The sequence below is a fragment of the Somniosus microcephalus genome, chromosome 5, assembly GCF_052327205.1.
Source record: "Somniosus microcephalus isolate GS21.2 chromosome 5, FLI_Smic_1.0, whole genome shotgun sequence".
Classification (NCBI taxonomy): domain Eukaryota; kingdom Metazoa; phylum Chordata; class Chondrichthyes; order Squaliformes; family Somniosidae; genus Somniosus; species Somniosus microcephalus.
Window position 1 is genome coordinate 266,348,494 of NC_140991.1, and position 15,866 is coordinate 266,364,359.

The 15,866-nt window shown below is 44.8% G+C and overlaps 1 protein-coding gene across 3 annotated transcripts; it reads right to left on the reverse strand.

Annotated features, from left to right (window-relative positions):
• Positions 1-210: 210 nt before the first annotated feature.
• Positions 211-8,016, reverse strand: LOC147117706 (uncharacterized). Of its 3 annotated transcripts, XM_085988924.1 has the most exons (3): positions 6,914-7,293; positions 5,586-5,660; positions 211-4,639 (listed from the first exon to the last, which is right to left on the reverse strand). In XM_085988924.1, exon 3 carries the CDS (start codon positions 2,980-2,982, stop codon positions 1,483-1,485), a length of 1,500 nt encoding a protein of 499 aa, XP_085845050.1. In that variant the 5' UTR covers positions 2,983-4,639; positions 5,586-5,660; positions 6,914-7,293; the 3' UTR covers positions 211-1,482. The 3 variants fall into 3 exon arrangements, with proteins under 3 accessions (XP_085845050.1, XP_085845048.1, XP_085845049.1); XM_085988922.1 differs by lacking the exons at positions 5,586-5,660; positions 6,914-7,293 and adding an exon at positions 7,333-8,016; XM_085988923.1 differs by lacking the exon at positions 5,586-5,660.
• Positions 8,017-15,866: the final 7,850 nt, after the last annotated feature.

Below are 15,866 nucleotides of genomic sequence, written 5' to 3' on the forward strand. Positions count from 1 at the left end.
TCCACTCTCTTGTGTAGGAGTCGGAGCAGAGGGGCTGCGGTGGCTGCATAGCCCTCAATAAAGTCTCTACAGTACCCGGTTAGCCCTAGAAACGACCTCACACCCGTTACTGTGTTAGGGACCGGTAGTTCTTGTACTGCCTCCCTCCTAGCCTTATCTATGGCCCTTTCTCCAGCGCGCACGGTCAGGCCGAGGAATTTCACCTCCTGCTGGCCGATCTGCGCTTTCTTGGGGTTCACCTTGAAACCCTTCTACCCTAACAGCTACAGCAGTTCGGCCAATTGCGGGCTATGCTCCACTTTCTAATCAGTGAACAGGAGCAGGTCATCCACATATTGAACCAACTGTCTGGGCTGGCTAAAATCCTTTAAACTGTTGGTCATGCACTGATGGAAAATGCTGGGGCTGTTGTGGAAGCCCTGCGGCAAACAGTTCCACATGTACTGTTGCCCTTTAAACGTAAAGGCGAACTTGTACTGATCCTCCCTCCTTACAGGGATGGACCAAAACCCATTGGAAATATCCAGCACCGTGAAAGTGGTCGCGGATGCTGGAATACTCCCGATGAGGTCGGCAACTGCTGCTACTGCGGGTGCGCAGGCTGGGATGTTACTATTGAGCACCTGATAGTCCACCGTGGCCCTCCAGGAATTGTCCGGCTTTCTGACCGGCCATAACGGAGAATTCACGTGGGTAGCTATCGGTCTCAGAACTCCCTGCTGCACTAACGAGGACATGGCTGCTTCCATGTCCGGTTCTGCTTCCCTGGGGAAGTTATACTGTTTGTGGTCGGGCCATGGGGTCCCCGTCTACGCTGACCTCAAACCCTGTGACCCACCCACAGCCGTGTTAGTGAGTGGCAGATGTGGCCAGGTGGGCCTGCACAAATGCCTGGAACTCTTGTGGGGTGTTGCTGACCATGAGCCCGATGTTATAATACTCTTTGGGCTTCATGGTGCAGAGGGTCCCCTTCCCTTCCTTTCTCGGGATTACTACTACTTCTCCGTTCTTTACTCTACCTGCCCCCCAAAGGCAGTGATTTCTCAAATCCACTAGGATCCCGTGGCCCACGATAAAGTCGGCTCCCAGGACCCCTCTTCCACCCTCCACGTCCCATTTCATCAGGACACACGTCCACTTGGAGCAGAGCGGTCCTAACCGAATGGCGAGCGGGATGGAAAACGAGCCAGCCTGTTCCCCACCCGTGAACCCCGATAGACTGTATGGGACCCCGCTGGAGAGGTGAGGTGGTGGGGTTAACCGAGTAGACCACGATGCATGATGCCCCCATGTCTAACAGATAGGTCCTCGTCAACTTCTCCACCTCCATCTCCAAAAGGGGTCTTTTCCACTCATCAAACCGGAGAGAACACAGGTAAACAGGTTGCACTGGCTCTAGTCACGGCTGTGGGTTGGATGGGGCTGACGGGGTGAGAGCACCTGTGGCGGCTGCTACTCTCCCCTGGCCAGTCAGTAAGGACCTCATGGCGTCCAAAAGTGACTCGACCTCTGCGGAAGGGGTCCCTGCCCCCACCTTTTGGGCTGGGGCTGCTTTCCCTTGTTATCTTTCCAAGGGTTTTTGCACTCCTTCCGCCAGTGACCATCCTTCCCACACCCGTAACAATTCGTCTTTGTGTTGGGGGGGTTACTCCCTTCCTGATGCCACTCTTTCCTACCCGGTCCGGGTTTTACCTCATGCACCTTTCCCTTGGGTGGGTGTGCATCAGCTCCCCTACCGTTTTTGTAAGCCAAAGTGAGCTGTCTAATTATCATGAGTTCGGTGGTCTGGGGATCTTTGGGGTCGAACCAGGCTTCTGCCTTGGCCCGGACCTGTGGCAAGCTGTTCGCCACCAGGCAACAGAGCCAATGGGCCAGGGAATCCCTGTTCAGGAACGCTCGGTCCGGTGTCCCCGGGCAGGCCTTCCGGTACACCGGCCACAGCCGGTCCGCAAAAGCCTGCAGGGTTTCCCCTGGGAGCTGGATCGTCTTCTCCACGCGGGAGAAAGGACTTCCCTCATCCATCCCCATGGCCTCCAGAACCGCATCTCTAAGCTCCTCGTACCCGCTCTGCCCCCTTTTACACTCGTCAGAGAGGGATTGGAGGAGACTACTCTCCAGGGAGAATAGCAGCATCTTGGCCTTCTCTGCGTCATCGTAGTCGTTGATGCTGGCTGTCTGCTCTATTTCCCTGAAGTGGATCGAGGGGTCTCCCTTTTCGGAGAACTTCAGGATATGGTTGACCATAACCCTAAGCCGTTGGGTGTTAAAGGGAAATACAAACTGGTTTTGGAAGGGTCCCTCATTGTCACCATTGGCGGGTGGGCCAAACCTCCGATGCCGTGCTGGGCACATCGTTCCCGGCTCCGACCTCTCGGGCGGGGTTTGCTCTACCTCCGCCTCTGGCTCCACTCCCGGTTCCAACCCCCCTTGATGCCAAACCTCGCTGAAACTTGGCGCTACGGGTGGTGGCCATGAGGTCTCCTCTCTCTCAACCGGGTCGTCCCCAAGCACTACCGGTGATGTTGGAACTGTCCTCCCTTCGTTCCCCATAAAATCTGCCTGACCTGCCTTTGGGCTTATGAGGCATACCATGCCTTTTGCCTTCCGTAGGGCCCGGCTCAGATTTTCTATCCTCTCTCTACAGGGGCCGTGGTCTGCCTCCTCAAACCCCTGTTCAGTCGCTAGCTTGTAAGCGGCTTTTACCTCCTGCACTTTCTCTTCCTGTTCCCTAATCTGCCTTGCCAAGCGGGCGTTTTTCTCCCGCAACCTTAACTCATTTCCCTTGGCCTCGGTGACTTGGCACCGTAGGTATTCCAACTGGGCCACTAAATGCACTCTTTCCTGGTTCAAAGCCTGCAAAGCTACTAATAACTTCTCCCCTGCGAGAGCCTTATCCTGGATCTCCAGGGCTGACTCCCTTAACTCGACTGCCTGTGCTGCAACGAGCCTGTCCAAAAGCTGGACCTGCTTTTTAAAACACATCAGCCAAACTGCCTTCTCTAAGGACTTCTTGTGTTCCTTTCCCTCTATTCACTTAGCTGCTGCATCTACCGGACGCCCAGAAACAACATTAAACTCTCCTCTTGTTTATCTCAGCTTTTCCAGTCAATTTCTCAAAAGTATATTTCCATGTCAGTCACCTCAGAGGAGCCCATCAAAATAGACCACTACTCAATGAGAAAGATGCTGTGGTTTCAGGGAAAAACAACCATTTTATAAATAATGAGCAATAGAGACAGCAGACAGAATGAAAAAAAATAGAAATTCAATGAATACAAGAAGTTTCACAGGAAGGATCTCACCCAAAAGAAAAATCACATCTTCAAGATGCATCACATTTGTGCTCATTTATAGATTGAAAAAGTGTCTGCCTTTCAGAGCAACCTGGCACTGAAGACTTTCCTTCCACACCCTGCACTATAACCCTATAGTTTACAAATCTTCCATCCGACTCAGATTTCAAAACAAAATACAGAAAAGTTCTTTACATTGTCCTTTCACCTCTGAGGCCTTAGTGTGAATCCAAATACTCGGATGAAAATCTCTTTGCCAATTTGAAGTTTCCCTATGAAATGAGATGGGCTAATCTTAGCTCAGCTTTTAATAAAAACGGTCTACAATTGGGCATAATACAATCAATGTCGCACAGACTGCTGGAGAAACCCAGGGGTGTTAGGGTTAGACTCCATGCCTTCAAAATACTGAGCGGCAATGGATGTAGAAGTAAGCTATTTGAAGATTGATTGAAGTAGAATACAAGAGGTTTAAAACTAAGTTCAGAATGAAACAAGGTTAGATTTTTAGCCCCCACTCTCCCAGTAGTACATTCCCAGAAAAAGTAGTTCATCAAGCCACTAACAAGGCCGTAAAAAAATTAGAAAGGAAGGATAATATCCGAAACCTCAGACTCAAATCTCTGTCAAAAAAGCTTTAAGACAAAGGGTTCACCTCTTGTTCTAGGTTTCTTTTTGAATTTGTAAAACAAGTATGCGCTAGGCCACTACAGGTAGATTAGAGGTGGTTTTTGGTGACAGTGTTAATACAATGGAATGTTACACTATCCAGTTATGATCATCACAACATACTTTATCAGATCTGAAATCAGAGTCACCCTATTCAGTTTCTCCAAAGTCTCTGTGACTTCAACTCCAGCTCTTTGCTTTCAGCTCGAAGCTTTCATTTAAATTAGTTTTATCTTTGATCTTCATTTGTGAATCGACTCCCCATAGGGAAAAATGCACAGCAACAGCAGAAAACTTTTCTTCAAATCATTAATATGGATGACTGTGGATTGCAGAAAATGGCAAAATAAGCAGTGAATCTACAGTGGCATGCACTGGCTAGCATCAGGTCATACATTCTGAAGTACAGATAGTGGAAACATATTACTCCATACTCTGGTAAATCAGCTCATTGACATGGTAGTCCTTTTTCTGTTGCCATATGCACAAGTGGATTGTGCAAATCACTTCCAGGAACCAGTCTTCAGAGCCATGTTGCATTTTTTTTTTTTTAAAAACAGAAACATCATTGTTGCAGCTCTGATAACATCTGATCATGCGGCATGTGTGACCTGTTCTTTCCTTGGTTCATGTTCCACAAATTGGAAAATCCTACAACAAGGTGATTGATTTTTTTTCTGCAGGAAAATAGAGTACAATTTAGTGAGTTACAGTATGACAACAACTCAACCAAGTTGCACATCAACACTCACCGACAATGGCCACTGCTATTATGCAAATTATGATATATACACACATGTATATTCTCATCAATAACACTAGCTATTCCCTAATCCTTTGATAATGACACTCCGTCCTTAAATTGGCCTAGACCTTTCAGAAGTAGATTGAGCATCTAGGGCCCAGGACACACTTTAGGAGCTTCACCCTAGAGACTGTGGCAAGCACTACAGGAGTTAGTGACTGGAGCAGAGACCGTGTCAACTTTTAATAGGCTAGATAAGTGGTTGAAGGAGAGGGTAAAGGGTATGGGAAAATGGCGAGCACATAGGATTAGGATACTGCGCTTGTTAAGGATAAACACCAACACAGAGTAGTCAAGCCAAAAGGTCAGTTTCTGCATTGTAATTTCTAACTACTATCTACCTTTAATTGGCAACACTACCAGCTAGATCCTGTAGCTGCACCGCATCCATGATATGACATCTAACAGGAGCAATGTCAACACTTTGATGCACTTCAGCACACAAAAGTTTCAGAGGCATTTTGTCAGTCACTCCTGTTGAGGAGCAGAAAACCCATTGCAACACTTGCAGATGTACTGCTCCTACTAGCACATTGAAAAACAGAAGTCTAAGACAGCAGGTCTTGGTTCAAATTTTAGTGCAGTCGGTCCTATGTGACTGTGATGCTAAATCTGGAGTTACGAGGCAAATCACAAAGATAAAAAAAAACTAGTAAGAGACACCAAAAGAAAGACAAACCAAAAAGGCATCTGCCCCCATCGTTCACTATGTGCAATAAGGGGGATGCTTTTCCACATTTTTTTGTGGGGCATAACCAAAGAGATGGAATCAATGGCTCTGCTCTGTAGGACTTCCACAACACATCACTCCAAATTACCAGCATAGTTCAATTCTTGCCGGATCCTTTTTTACCCCCGATGTTCTCCAACTTTTTTTAAATGAAGTTGTGCCTCTGCCAAATTCCCCGAAAATGGTGCAAGGGAAAAATAAAAGTAAATTCAAAATGGAAAAAGAGACAGAAACCAGAAAGAACAAGAACAAAAGTAGACTAGACAAAATGCAGCATGATGCAGAAAATACAATATGTATATATGTATATATAAACCTAGAAAAACTTCACAAGATGCATAATCAGACAAAAAATTGACATGAGCCAAAGGAGATATTAGGAGTGGTAACTAAAAGCTTGGTCAGAGAGTTGTTTTTTAAGGAGGTGAATTCCAGACCATGGGGCCTAGGCAGCTGAAGGGAGTGGAGGATGATAAAGAGGACAGAGTTGGAGGAACAGAGTTCTTGGAGGGTTGTAGGGCTGGAAAAGATTACAAAGATAGGGTGAGGTCAGGCCGTGAAGGGATTAAAACACAAGGATGAGAATTTTAAATTTGAGGTGTTGGGGGACAGGAGCAAATTTAGGTCAGCGAGGGCATGGGGCGATAGTTGAACAGGGCATGGTGTGGGTTAGGATATGGGCAAGCGAGCTTTGAAAGGATCTAAATATAGATTTTACAATAACATTTGTCAGACAGATAAATCACATTTACTTGGATCCTAAAATAAGGATTTTTTATACAATTAACCCAAATAAAACCAAACTATATATGTTGATTGTACATTTTGTCTGTTCGGGTTATATAGAGACCAAAATACACCATCTCCCTATTTAACTACATAGTTGTGACATTTCGGCGAAGTTGTTCTCCCAAGGAGATGTAGCAAGAAAAAAATCCATTCATTATGACCTAAAGATTAAGATCGAGCATTTAAAGAGTTAACGTTTGAACAATTACGTTTTGGTTTACATTAATGCTTATTCATTTTTGTGGCGGGGGCGGGAGAGAGAAAGGGATGTAAGATTCTAATACTCCTGCAGATTAAGTGGATTGCTTTACATAAATTGCTGTCACTTGCGGGAAACAAGAATGTACACAGGCACGTGGAGCAAGTAATATCAAGAATTAGAAATAAATTAAGTTACACGGAAATGCACTGAGTAAATAAACGTCGATTGATCAGATGCGGGCTAAAAACGAAATTAATTGAAAACTACTTTATAGAAGAATGTAAAATTAACACGTTTTACAATAAACACATAAAAACAGCACTTTGCCTACATAGTACTTCAAGGAGTAATTAATTGATCGCAAAAGCGCTTTAGGACCTCCTAGGCACACGGTAAGAAGATACTAAATGAATGGAAGCTCTTACTTTCTGCGTCCAACTTAATTTAACCAACTTTCATTTATGACTATATCCGAAAATGGTTGAGAACTCCAATTGTTTATAGATTTTACACACAGTTACAACAAACGGATGTGGGAGTATGAATGGGGTACTTGGCACACAAGTTTCGTGGTATGCACAGTGCGGCTATGAGGTAAAGGTGCAATAAAAAAAAGTTAGCTGCTCTTCTGGCCTTGAGCGAAGCTGATGTTGCAGATGTTGAACAAGTGAACACCTCTAGGCTGCGAGCACTGCCAACTCCACCAGGTGACTGAAACATTCCATTCGTTTCACAAATGCAATTAAAAGTGTGAGTGATCGTGCCAAGAGTGAAATGCTGCCGCCACACGTAAAGCAAACGTTTTATTAAAGTGCGCGCGCACACAAAAAGAACACATACGTACCGCATTCGCGCTTCAACGGGCTTCTGCGCTCTCGGCACACAATCAGCTGCAGCAGCGCTGTCCCACCCCGTGAGCAAGGGTTACGAATTAGCTCATTTTGCAATCAAGCCGCCGTTAAGAACCCGCGATGTGCTGAAGTCAATCATTCAATCTCCGGAACGGAAAAAAATAGGAATTTATCTCTTATTTAAAATATTGCCACAAGACACAAAGGGCGCGTTTATAAGTAATTGGGTTGCATTAAGCGGCTGTGGAGCTAAAACTTCAGCAAAATGTTCGTGCAGCTGCAACAGCTTTGGATTTTTTTGATATATATTAGAAAATAATGTTGGCAGCAATGAGGGAAAATGCAAATGTGCAGGTGTGCATCTTCCCTCTCTGTTTAGGGTTAAGGTGCAGAATTAAATGGCAATTCATCAGCGCGCGCAGGGCTCCCGGCTCGAGCAGCTGGATTGGATTGTGTCCGGGCGGTGATTGGCGTGCGTGTTGTCATAGCAGCCGCCGGGCCGGCGCCAGCTGGAGCGCTGTGTGAATGGGTGACGTCACGGGGCTGGCGCCAGCCAGTCTGGGCGCGCGCTCTGTGCGATCCCGCTGCCAATGAATCAGTTGTCAGCGAGCAAACCAGCGCTGACCTCAGGAATGTACACACAAACTCGCTGCAAAGACAACACAGCTGGGCAGCCAGGGGGCAAGTCGGTGGGCGAAAAACAAGGTGCACTCCCCCCCCCCCCCCCCCCCCCAAAAAGGGCCCATATCACTTTCACATCTAACAAATCTCACACGTTTTTATTGCAAGTTGCAACAGTGGTGGGACCGGCCTGACTTCCAAAACAAAGCGGGACCGTTTCTGTCACTGCTCTGCACATCACCTGTATGTGTCGTGTCACTTTCGGGTAATACCCGTACCAGAGAGAAGTGGTGCTATAGGGGGTTACTGTCAAAAAGCATCGAAGTATTCGGTTTATTGACAACTGGCTCTTGAAACAGAAACGATATTCCATCAGCATGGTCCATTTCTTACATCCTTTTCAGAATGAACATTGAATGTCATTGCTCTCGTTGCATGTCGATTTCATGTCCGGTCGATTGCTACCCTCCGCAGTGGTGCATTTATTTTTTGTCGCAATGCCTCCGTGGCTTCTATTATAGATTGTAATCCTGCCGATGTAGGCACTTTGTGGGTCATTTTTCAAAGTTACTGTCAAACTTACTTTACATCTAGTAATGTCGACTATCAGAATAAAGACAGGAGCCCAGGACTGAGTTAAAGGTTTTAAAATTATTCGGGGGGAGGGAGAGGATTCACCTTTAAAGGAACACATTACAGGACTGAAGATTTACAGAAAATCTCCAAGGAAAACAATAACCTTTCACTTTTCTCAGTTGCTGAAAGACCTGTTATGTATTTCCAACACTTTCTGATTTTACTAAATTAGTATTACTTTATTGCGAATTTAAATATAGGCCTAAGGGTGACACTGCGAGGACAATGGTAAGTGAACGATAATATCTTGTAATTAAATCTAGTTTACCTGAAGCAATATGTCCTTCTGTTTTCATCTCTGGATTGAGTTACTTGTTAATGCTGATCAAAATTGTCCACCGGAATTCACATGGAGTATTTGGGAGTGTATATAGCAGAGTCAAGGGCTGTCCAGAGCAGGAATAGTAATTGGAAAGGAAGACACTTCCGGATATTGGGAGCACAATCTAAACAGTTAAATAATGAATCCCAGATCTACCTCTGTGGATATGTGCATGGCATACGTAACTTACTGTACACTTGGACTGAATCGTAACTGGATGTAAAGTGTTACCTGTCAGAAACTGTTGCAGTATTTCATTAATGAACAATATTTTCCAATGAGATGCCAAAACAGCGAATACTCATTCAAGTCTCAACAAAGGAAAGTGCAGCATTTGCTAAAACTGCGTAAATAGATTCCCACAGTTACTTTTTGTTGACAGCTGTGCCCCAATGGATTTCAAAATACAAGAGTTTTAATTTTAGAATGTGTCCAGAATTGCTGCTGAAGACTCTCCACCTCTTTCAGGTACGGTGCTATAACCTTCCTCACATCCTGAAAACTTCAGATAAGGCAAAACAAACTGTGACTTTAGTTCTTGAGCTGTGAGGTTAAACCATCGTCGCTGGTGTTTTAAAGGTGACCAGGAATCTGATAAAGCAGCCAACTTTTAGCACAGGCGTTATACCACATCTCCTGCCACTTCCGTAATTCCAACAAGCAGCAAAGCAATGCGCTGCAATCACATTAAATCAATATGTAGGCTTTTCACATAAAATGGATTAATATGAGACAGACATGAATATGACATAAAGGTCATGAATTGTTAGCCCAATGATTTGCTATAGCCCTTAATCGCAGAATATATAAATCTATAATGTAAAAACTTTTGTTTGCGGATACATCCTGTCTGTTGAACTTCAGAAATGGAAAGAAAACCTAGCATTTATATAGCGCCTTTCATGACCACCGGACGTCCCAAAGCGCTTTACAGCCAATGAAGTCATCTTTGAAGTGTAGTCACTGTTGTAATATATGAAACACAGCAGGCAATGTGCGCACAGCAAGCTCCCACAGACAGCAATGCGATAATGACCAGATAATCTGTTTTTAGTGATGTTGGTTGAAGGATAAATATTGGTCAGGACAACTCCCCTGCTCTTCTTCGAAATAGTGCCATAGGATCTTTTACATTGACTTGAGAGAGTAGACGGGGCCTCGGTTTAACGTCTCATCCGAAAGATGGCATAACACACTGTCCAATACCAAAAAATTATAAAGAAAGGAAGACGCCATTTGCAATGTCCAGAAAAACTCTCCAGGAACAGAATTTTGCAGAGCCATAATCTCTACAGGCTCCTAATTGGCCTTCCCATAAACAAAGTCCTATCTGCAGGTCCAGGCCCGTAGGTCTCTGGCTGCCTGCCTCTCTTCCACGGCTTTGTCTCGCCCAGGTGGCCCTAAAGGCGTTCAACGCTGGCCCCGAAGAAAGCTGCCCACAAAGATCTCATGATCTCTGTGGCGAGAAGTTTGCCTTTCTCAATGCGTAAGTCACGTCAGTGTAGAATAGTGCGGAACTCCTAGTGCGAGCTGCTGTGTCATCAACAAACTCTCTAAGCAGCCAATCATAATGCAGAATTCTCACAGACGGAACCAGGAAGTGAAGAAGTTGCTTTTATTCAGACTTTTTAAAAATGTTAGAGAGCAAAACAAAGATTGGGGCTCTCACATGGGGAAAAAGTAAACCTGAAATAAATATGAACAAACTTAAAAAAAAATATATTTTTTAAAAGTTTCTTAAAAATTGTAATTTTCATTATTATGGAGAAATTTGACACTCCACAAAATTAAAATTAATTTTTCAGGGCCATAATGTTTGTTTAGCAGTCAATATGCTGTTAAAACCCCAATTACACCTAATGCCTAAAGACTTGCATTTATATAGCACCTTTCACAACTTCAAGATGTCCCAAAGTGCTTTACAGCCAATGAAGTACTTTTGAAGTGTAGTCACTGTTGTAATGCAGGAAACGCAGCAGCCAATTTGTGCACAGCAAGCTCCCACAAACAGCAATGTGATAATGACCAGATAATCTGTTTTTTTTAGTGATGTTGGGTTGAGGAATAAATATTGGCCTGGACACTGGGGATAACTCCCCTGCCCTTCCTCGAAATAGTGCCATGGGATCTTTTACATCCACCTGAGAGAGCAGACAGGGCCGACCAACAGTGCAGCACTCCTTCAGTACTGCACTGGAGTGTCAGCCTAGATGTTTGTGCTCAAGTCTCTGGAGTGGAACTATGAACCCAACCTGACTCAGAAGCAAGAGTGCTACTAACTGAGCCACAGCTGACACTGTCCAACAAGGCCTAATTTTTAATGGGGTATTTCACAGCGATATTACTGCGGAAAAGCCCAAGTTTTTGTCAGTTCCACTGATTTCACTGATTACAGGAAACTCTTTTTTATCCGGCACCGACGGGACCGGCGTGGTGCCGGTTGATCAAAAAGTCTGGATTACAGAGAGGTATACTTACCAAGGTATGAGAGCCCCATACATGGCCACAGGTGCAGGAGCCCCGGTTACACGGCACTTGTGCAGGAGTCTCGGTTACACGGCCACAGATCTAGGAGTCCCTGTTGCACGGCCACAGGTGCAGGAACCCCTGTTACACAGCCACAGATCCAGGAACCCCGGTTACACGGCCACTAATATATAGTAAAACTTACCTGAACTTACTCCTGAATTTTGCCGGTTAAGAGAGATTTCCAGATATTTAGGTGCCATTAAAAGAGAGTTTCCTGTACACTGATTGGCAGCTATGGGGATGGGGGGATAGCACAGCCAGTGTCAAAGCAGTGAATATCTGACCGCAACTTCAGGATTTCTGTGTCTCGATTTGCATGCGTTACATGCTAAAGTTGCGGTCAGTTTCAAAGGGGTAGTAACAGCTTACCCACTGCAAATTCCGGACCATTCTGTTTGAAGTGATGCAGTGTTCCTGTCCTTATGAAACAGTGTATCTTCTGACTTACCATGAGTAGTGCCAAATGAGACTCACTAGTAATATTATAAAAATGGTATGCGCAGTGTGAACTTTCTCTCCATCACAGTTCTCTGACACACTTCAAGTGTTACATTCAAATTTCTGTGTGCCACTTCCAAAAAAAGTATAAAAGGACAAATGAACTCTTGAGGACACAAACTAGCAGAACAAGAATGTCTACAGTCTCTTAATTGACCTCTGTGTGAACTCACACATCATTTGTTTAACAGTTAGACTTTGTAGCTGTAAAGGAACACATGCCTGCACTTTAGTAGAATAGTACATTGTGTTTTGTGTGGTGTAATTCTCCTGTTCTTAGAAAACAGCATATCCTCTAAGTTATCATGAGCAATAACACGGAAGAATTATATATATATAATTATATTTATTTATATCTATATATAATTCAGTCCCCATTTTAAAGTCAAAGGTTCTTTCCCTTTGTTTACAAATTCCTGTGTCCACATTTATAATGGAAACTGCCTTTATAAATTTGTCACGCTGTAATTACACCCTCCCATCAGTGGTGGCACTGCAGCACATCCACTGGTCGGAGGGTGTAATTAGAGCATGACAAATTTACGTAGGCAGATTCTATTATAAATTTAGACATGGGAATTTATAATGGCAATGTTGACAAGCAGTGCATGTTGATCTCCCATGGTGTTCCACATGGGCATTCAAGACCAACTGTAGTTTTTCGGTGAAGTGGGGTTAGAGAGTGAGGGAAATTTGGGCCAGGGCATACAAATGTAATTCAGTCCCCATGTTAATGTCCTTATTTTTATAAAATATATAATTTTATATTATTATTTATAGACATAACTTAGTTCCAATTTTAAAGTCATACACCTTTTCTTATTTTTATATCTTTATATTATAAATTCCTATGTCCACATTTATAATGGAAACCAGACTATGTAAACATGTCATGGTGTAATTATACCCAGTAAAATTTTTAATATAGATACTTAGATATATGTGGGTATATGTCGGATACATGATAGGGAGTGGTAGATTATTGAAAATATATTATTGAATGACATTGGGCCTAATAATTCATCCCAATTCTTGATTCAATGAGTTGTTAGCCAATTTCTTAGGGCGATTTATTGTTCAGTAAACTTACGAATCATAAGGGTGAGAAAGCTAGTGGCTGGATTTTACCAGCCCTGAGGAGGTGGGTTTGGAGGCGGGACTGGTGGGAAAATGGGAAAAATTGGGAGCGGGTTTCAACCCCGCTCCCAACCCGCCTCCGAACCATCTTCCTGGGAGGCAGGTCCCCGACTCACGCAGGGACCCGTCTCCTCGAGGCAGGAAGGGGATTAGAGCCAATTAACTGCCTGTTAACAGGTAGTTAACAGGCAGTTAAGAGGCTTTTTCCCATTTTACACCTGCTGATGCGGGCTTCCTGACATTAGGAAACCCCGTCAGGGTCAGCAAGGTGAGCAGTGGGTCTGCGGGGGTGAGAGGGGTCCAAATGCCCACTGTAGAGGTGAGTGATGGGTGCAAGTGAAGACAGGTAAGTATGAGAGGTGAGTGTAAAGTGTTAGAAAAAGTTTCCTTACCTTTGCTTCTTCCTGCAGGCTTCAACCCTTGGGGATCCGGAGGTGCCTCATCTCAATGGCAGAGATGACAGAATGGATGCTGCATTTTCAGATGCAGCAGCCATCTGCTTTCTGCTGAGGATAGAGGTTTTGGTGAGCCTTCTGTGCAAGGGCTCACCTTAGAACAGAGATTGTCAGTGTTTGACAGCTTCTCAAAGCTGTCAAACGCTGACAATTCATCTGCCAAAAAATGTTCGACAGATGAAGCGTCATACGCTGATGCCATCTGTCCCCGGCTTTCCCTTAATTGGCGAGCTAAACCCGCAGTGTGGGCTTAACAAGGCCAATCAAGGGAAAATAGCGTGGGTTCGTCAGACGTCACTGGGGGTGGGACTGAAATCTGTCAACCAGCAATCCCGCCTCCAGCACGTCTCCATTCACAAAATTCCGGCCTTGGTCTCAAACTAGTGTCCTGAACTTAAATAAAGGTAATTACAAAGGTATGAAGGCAGACTTGGTTAAAGTGGACTGGGAAAATATATTACAGGGTGAGACTAGAAAAGCAGTGGCAAACATTTAAGGAGATATTTCATAACTCTCAACAAAGATATATTCCAGTGAGAAAGAAAGACTCTAAGAGAAGGATGAACCATCCGTGGCTAACTAAGGAAGTAAAGGAAGGTATCAAATTGAAAACAAAGGCATACAATATTGTGAAGATTAGTGGAAGGCCAAAGGATTGGGAAATTTTTCAAAACCAGCAAAGGACGACTAAAAAAATGATAAAGAGAGAGAAGCTAGCTTATGAGAGTAAGCTAGCAAGAAATATAAAAACAGACAGTAAGAGCTTCTACAGGTATATAAAAAGGAAGAGAGTAGCTAAAGTAAACATTGGTCCCCTAGAGGATGAGTCTAGGGAATTAATATTGGGAAACAGGGAAATGGCGGAGACTTTGAACAAATATTTTGTATCGGTCTTCATGGTAGAAGACACTAAAAGAATCCCAATAATGAATAATCAAGGGGCTATTGGGGTGGGGAGGGGGTACTTAAAACAATCACTATCACTAGAGAGAAAGTACTAGGCAAACTAATGGGACTAAAGGTGGACAAGTCCCCTGGACCCACTGGCCTGCATTCTAGGGTCTTAAAAGAGGTGGCTGCAGAGATAGTGGATGCATTGGTTGTAATCTACCAAAATTCCCTGGATTCTGGAGAGATCCCAGTGGACTGGAAAACTGCAAATGCAACACCCCTATTTAAGAAAGGAGGGAGACAGAAAGCAGGCAACTATAGACCAGTTAGCCTAACATCTGTCATTGGCAAAATGCTGGAGTCCATCATTAAGGAAGTGGTAGCAGGACATTTAGAAAATCATAATATAGTCAAGCAGAGTCAGCATGGTTTTATGAAAGGGAAATCATGTTTGACAAATTTGCTGGAGTTCTTTGAGGATGTAATGAGCAGGGTGGATAAAGGGGAACCAGTGGATGTGGTGTATTTGGATTTCCAGAAGGCATTCGATAAGGTGCCACATAAAAGGTTACTGCACAAGATAAGAGCTCACGGGGTTGGGGGTAATATATTAGCATGGATACTTCTTCTTAGGCAGTCCCTCGGAACCGAGGATGACTTGCTTCCACATTAAAAATGAGTTCACAGGTGACTGATGAGTTCAATGCAGGACCTACAGTCTCTGTCACAGATGGGGCAGACGATGGTTGAAGGGGCGGGTGGGTGGGGTGCTTGGGTTGACGTGCGCTCCTTGCACTGCCTGCGCTTGGCTTCTGCTTGCTCCCGGCGAAGAGACTCGAGGTGTTCGGCGCCTTCCCGGATGCTTCTCCTCCACTTTTTGCGGTCTTGGGCCAGGGATTCCCAGGTGTCGGTGGGGATATTACATTTTTTCAAGGAGGTTTTGAGGGTGTCCTTGAAGTGTTTCCTCTGCCCACCTGGGGCTCTCTTGCCATGCCAGAGCTCCGAGTAGAGCACTTGTTTTGGGAGTCTCGTATCGGGCATGCGGATAATGTGACCCGTCCATCGGAGCTGATTGAGCGTGGTCAAAGCTTCGATGCTGGGGATGTTGGCCTGAGCAAGAACACTGACGTTGGTGCGCCTATCCTGCCAATGGATTTGCAGGATCTTGCGGAGGCAGCGTTGGTGGTACCTCTCCAGTGCTTTGAGGTGCCTGCTGTACATGGTCCATGTCTCTGAGGCATACAGCAGGGTGGGTATCACTGCTGCTCTGTAGACCATGAACTTAGTGCCGGGTTTGAGGCCCTGGTCTTCAAACACTCTTCCTAGGGCGACCGAAGGCTGCACTGGCACACTGAAGGCGGTGTTGGACTTCGTCGTCGACGTCTGCCCTTGTTGACAGTAGGCTCCCGAGGTATGGAAAGTGGTCCACGTTGTCCAA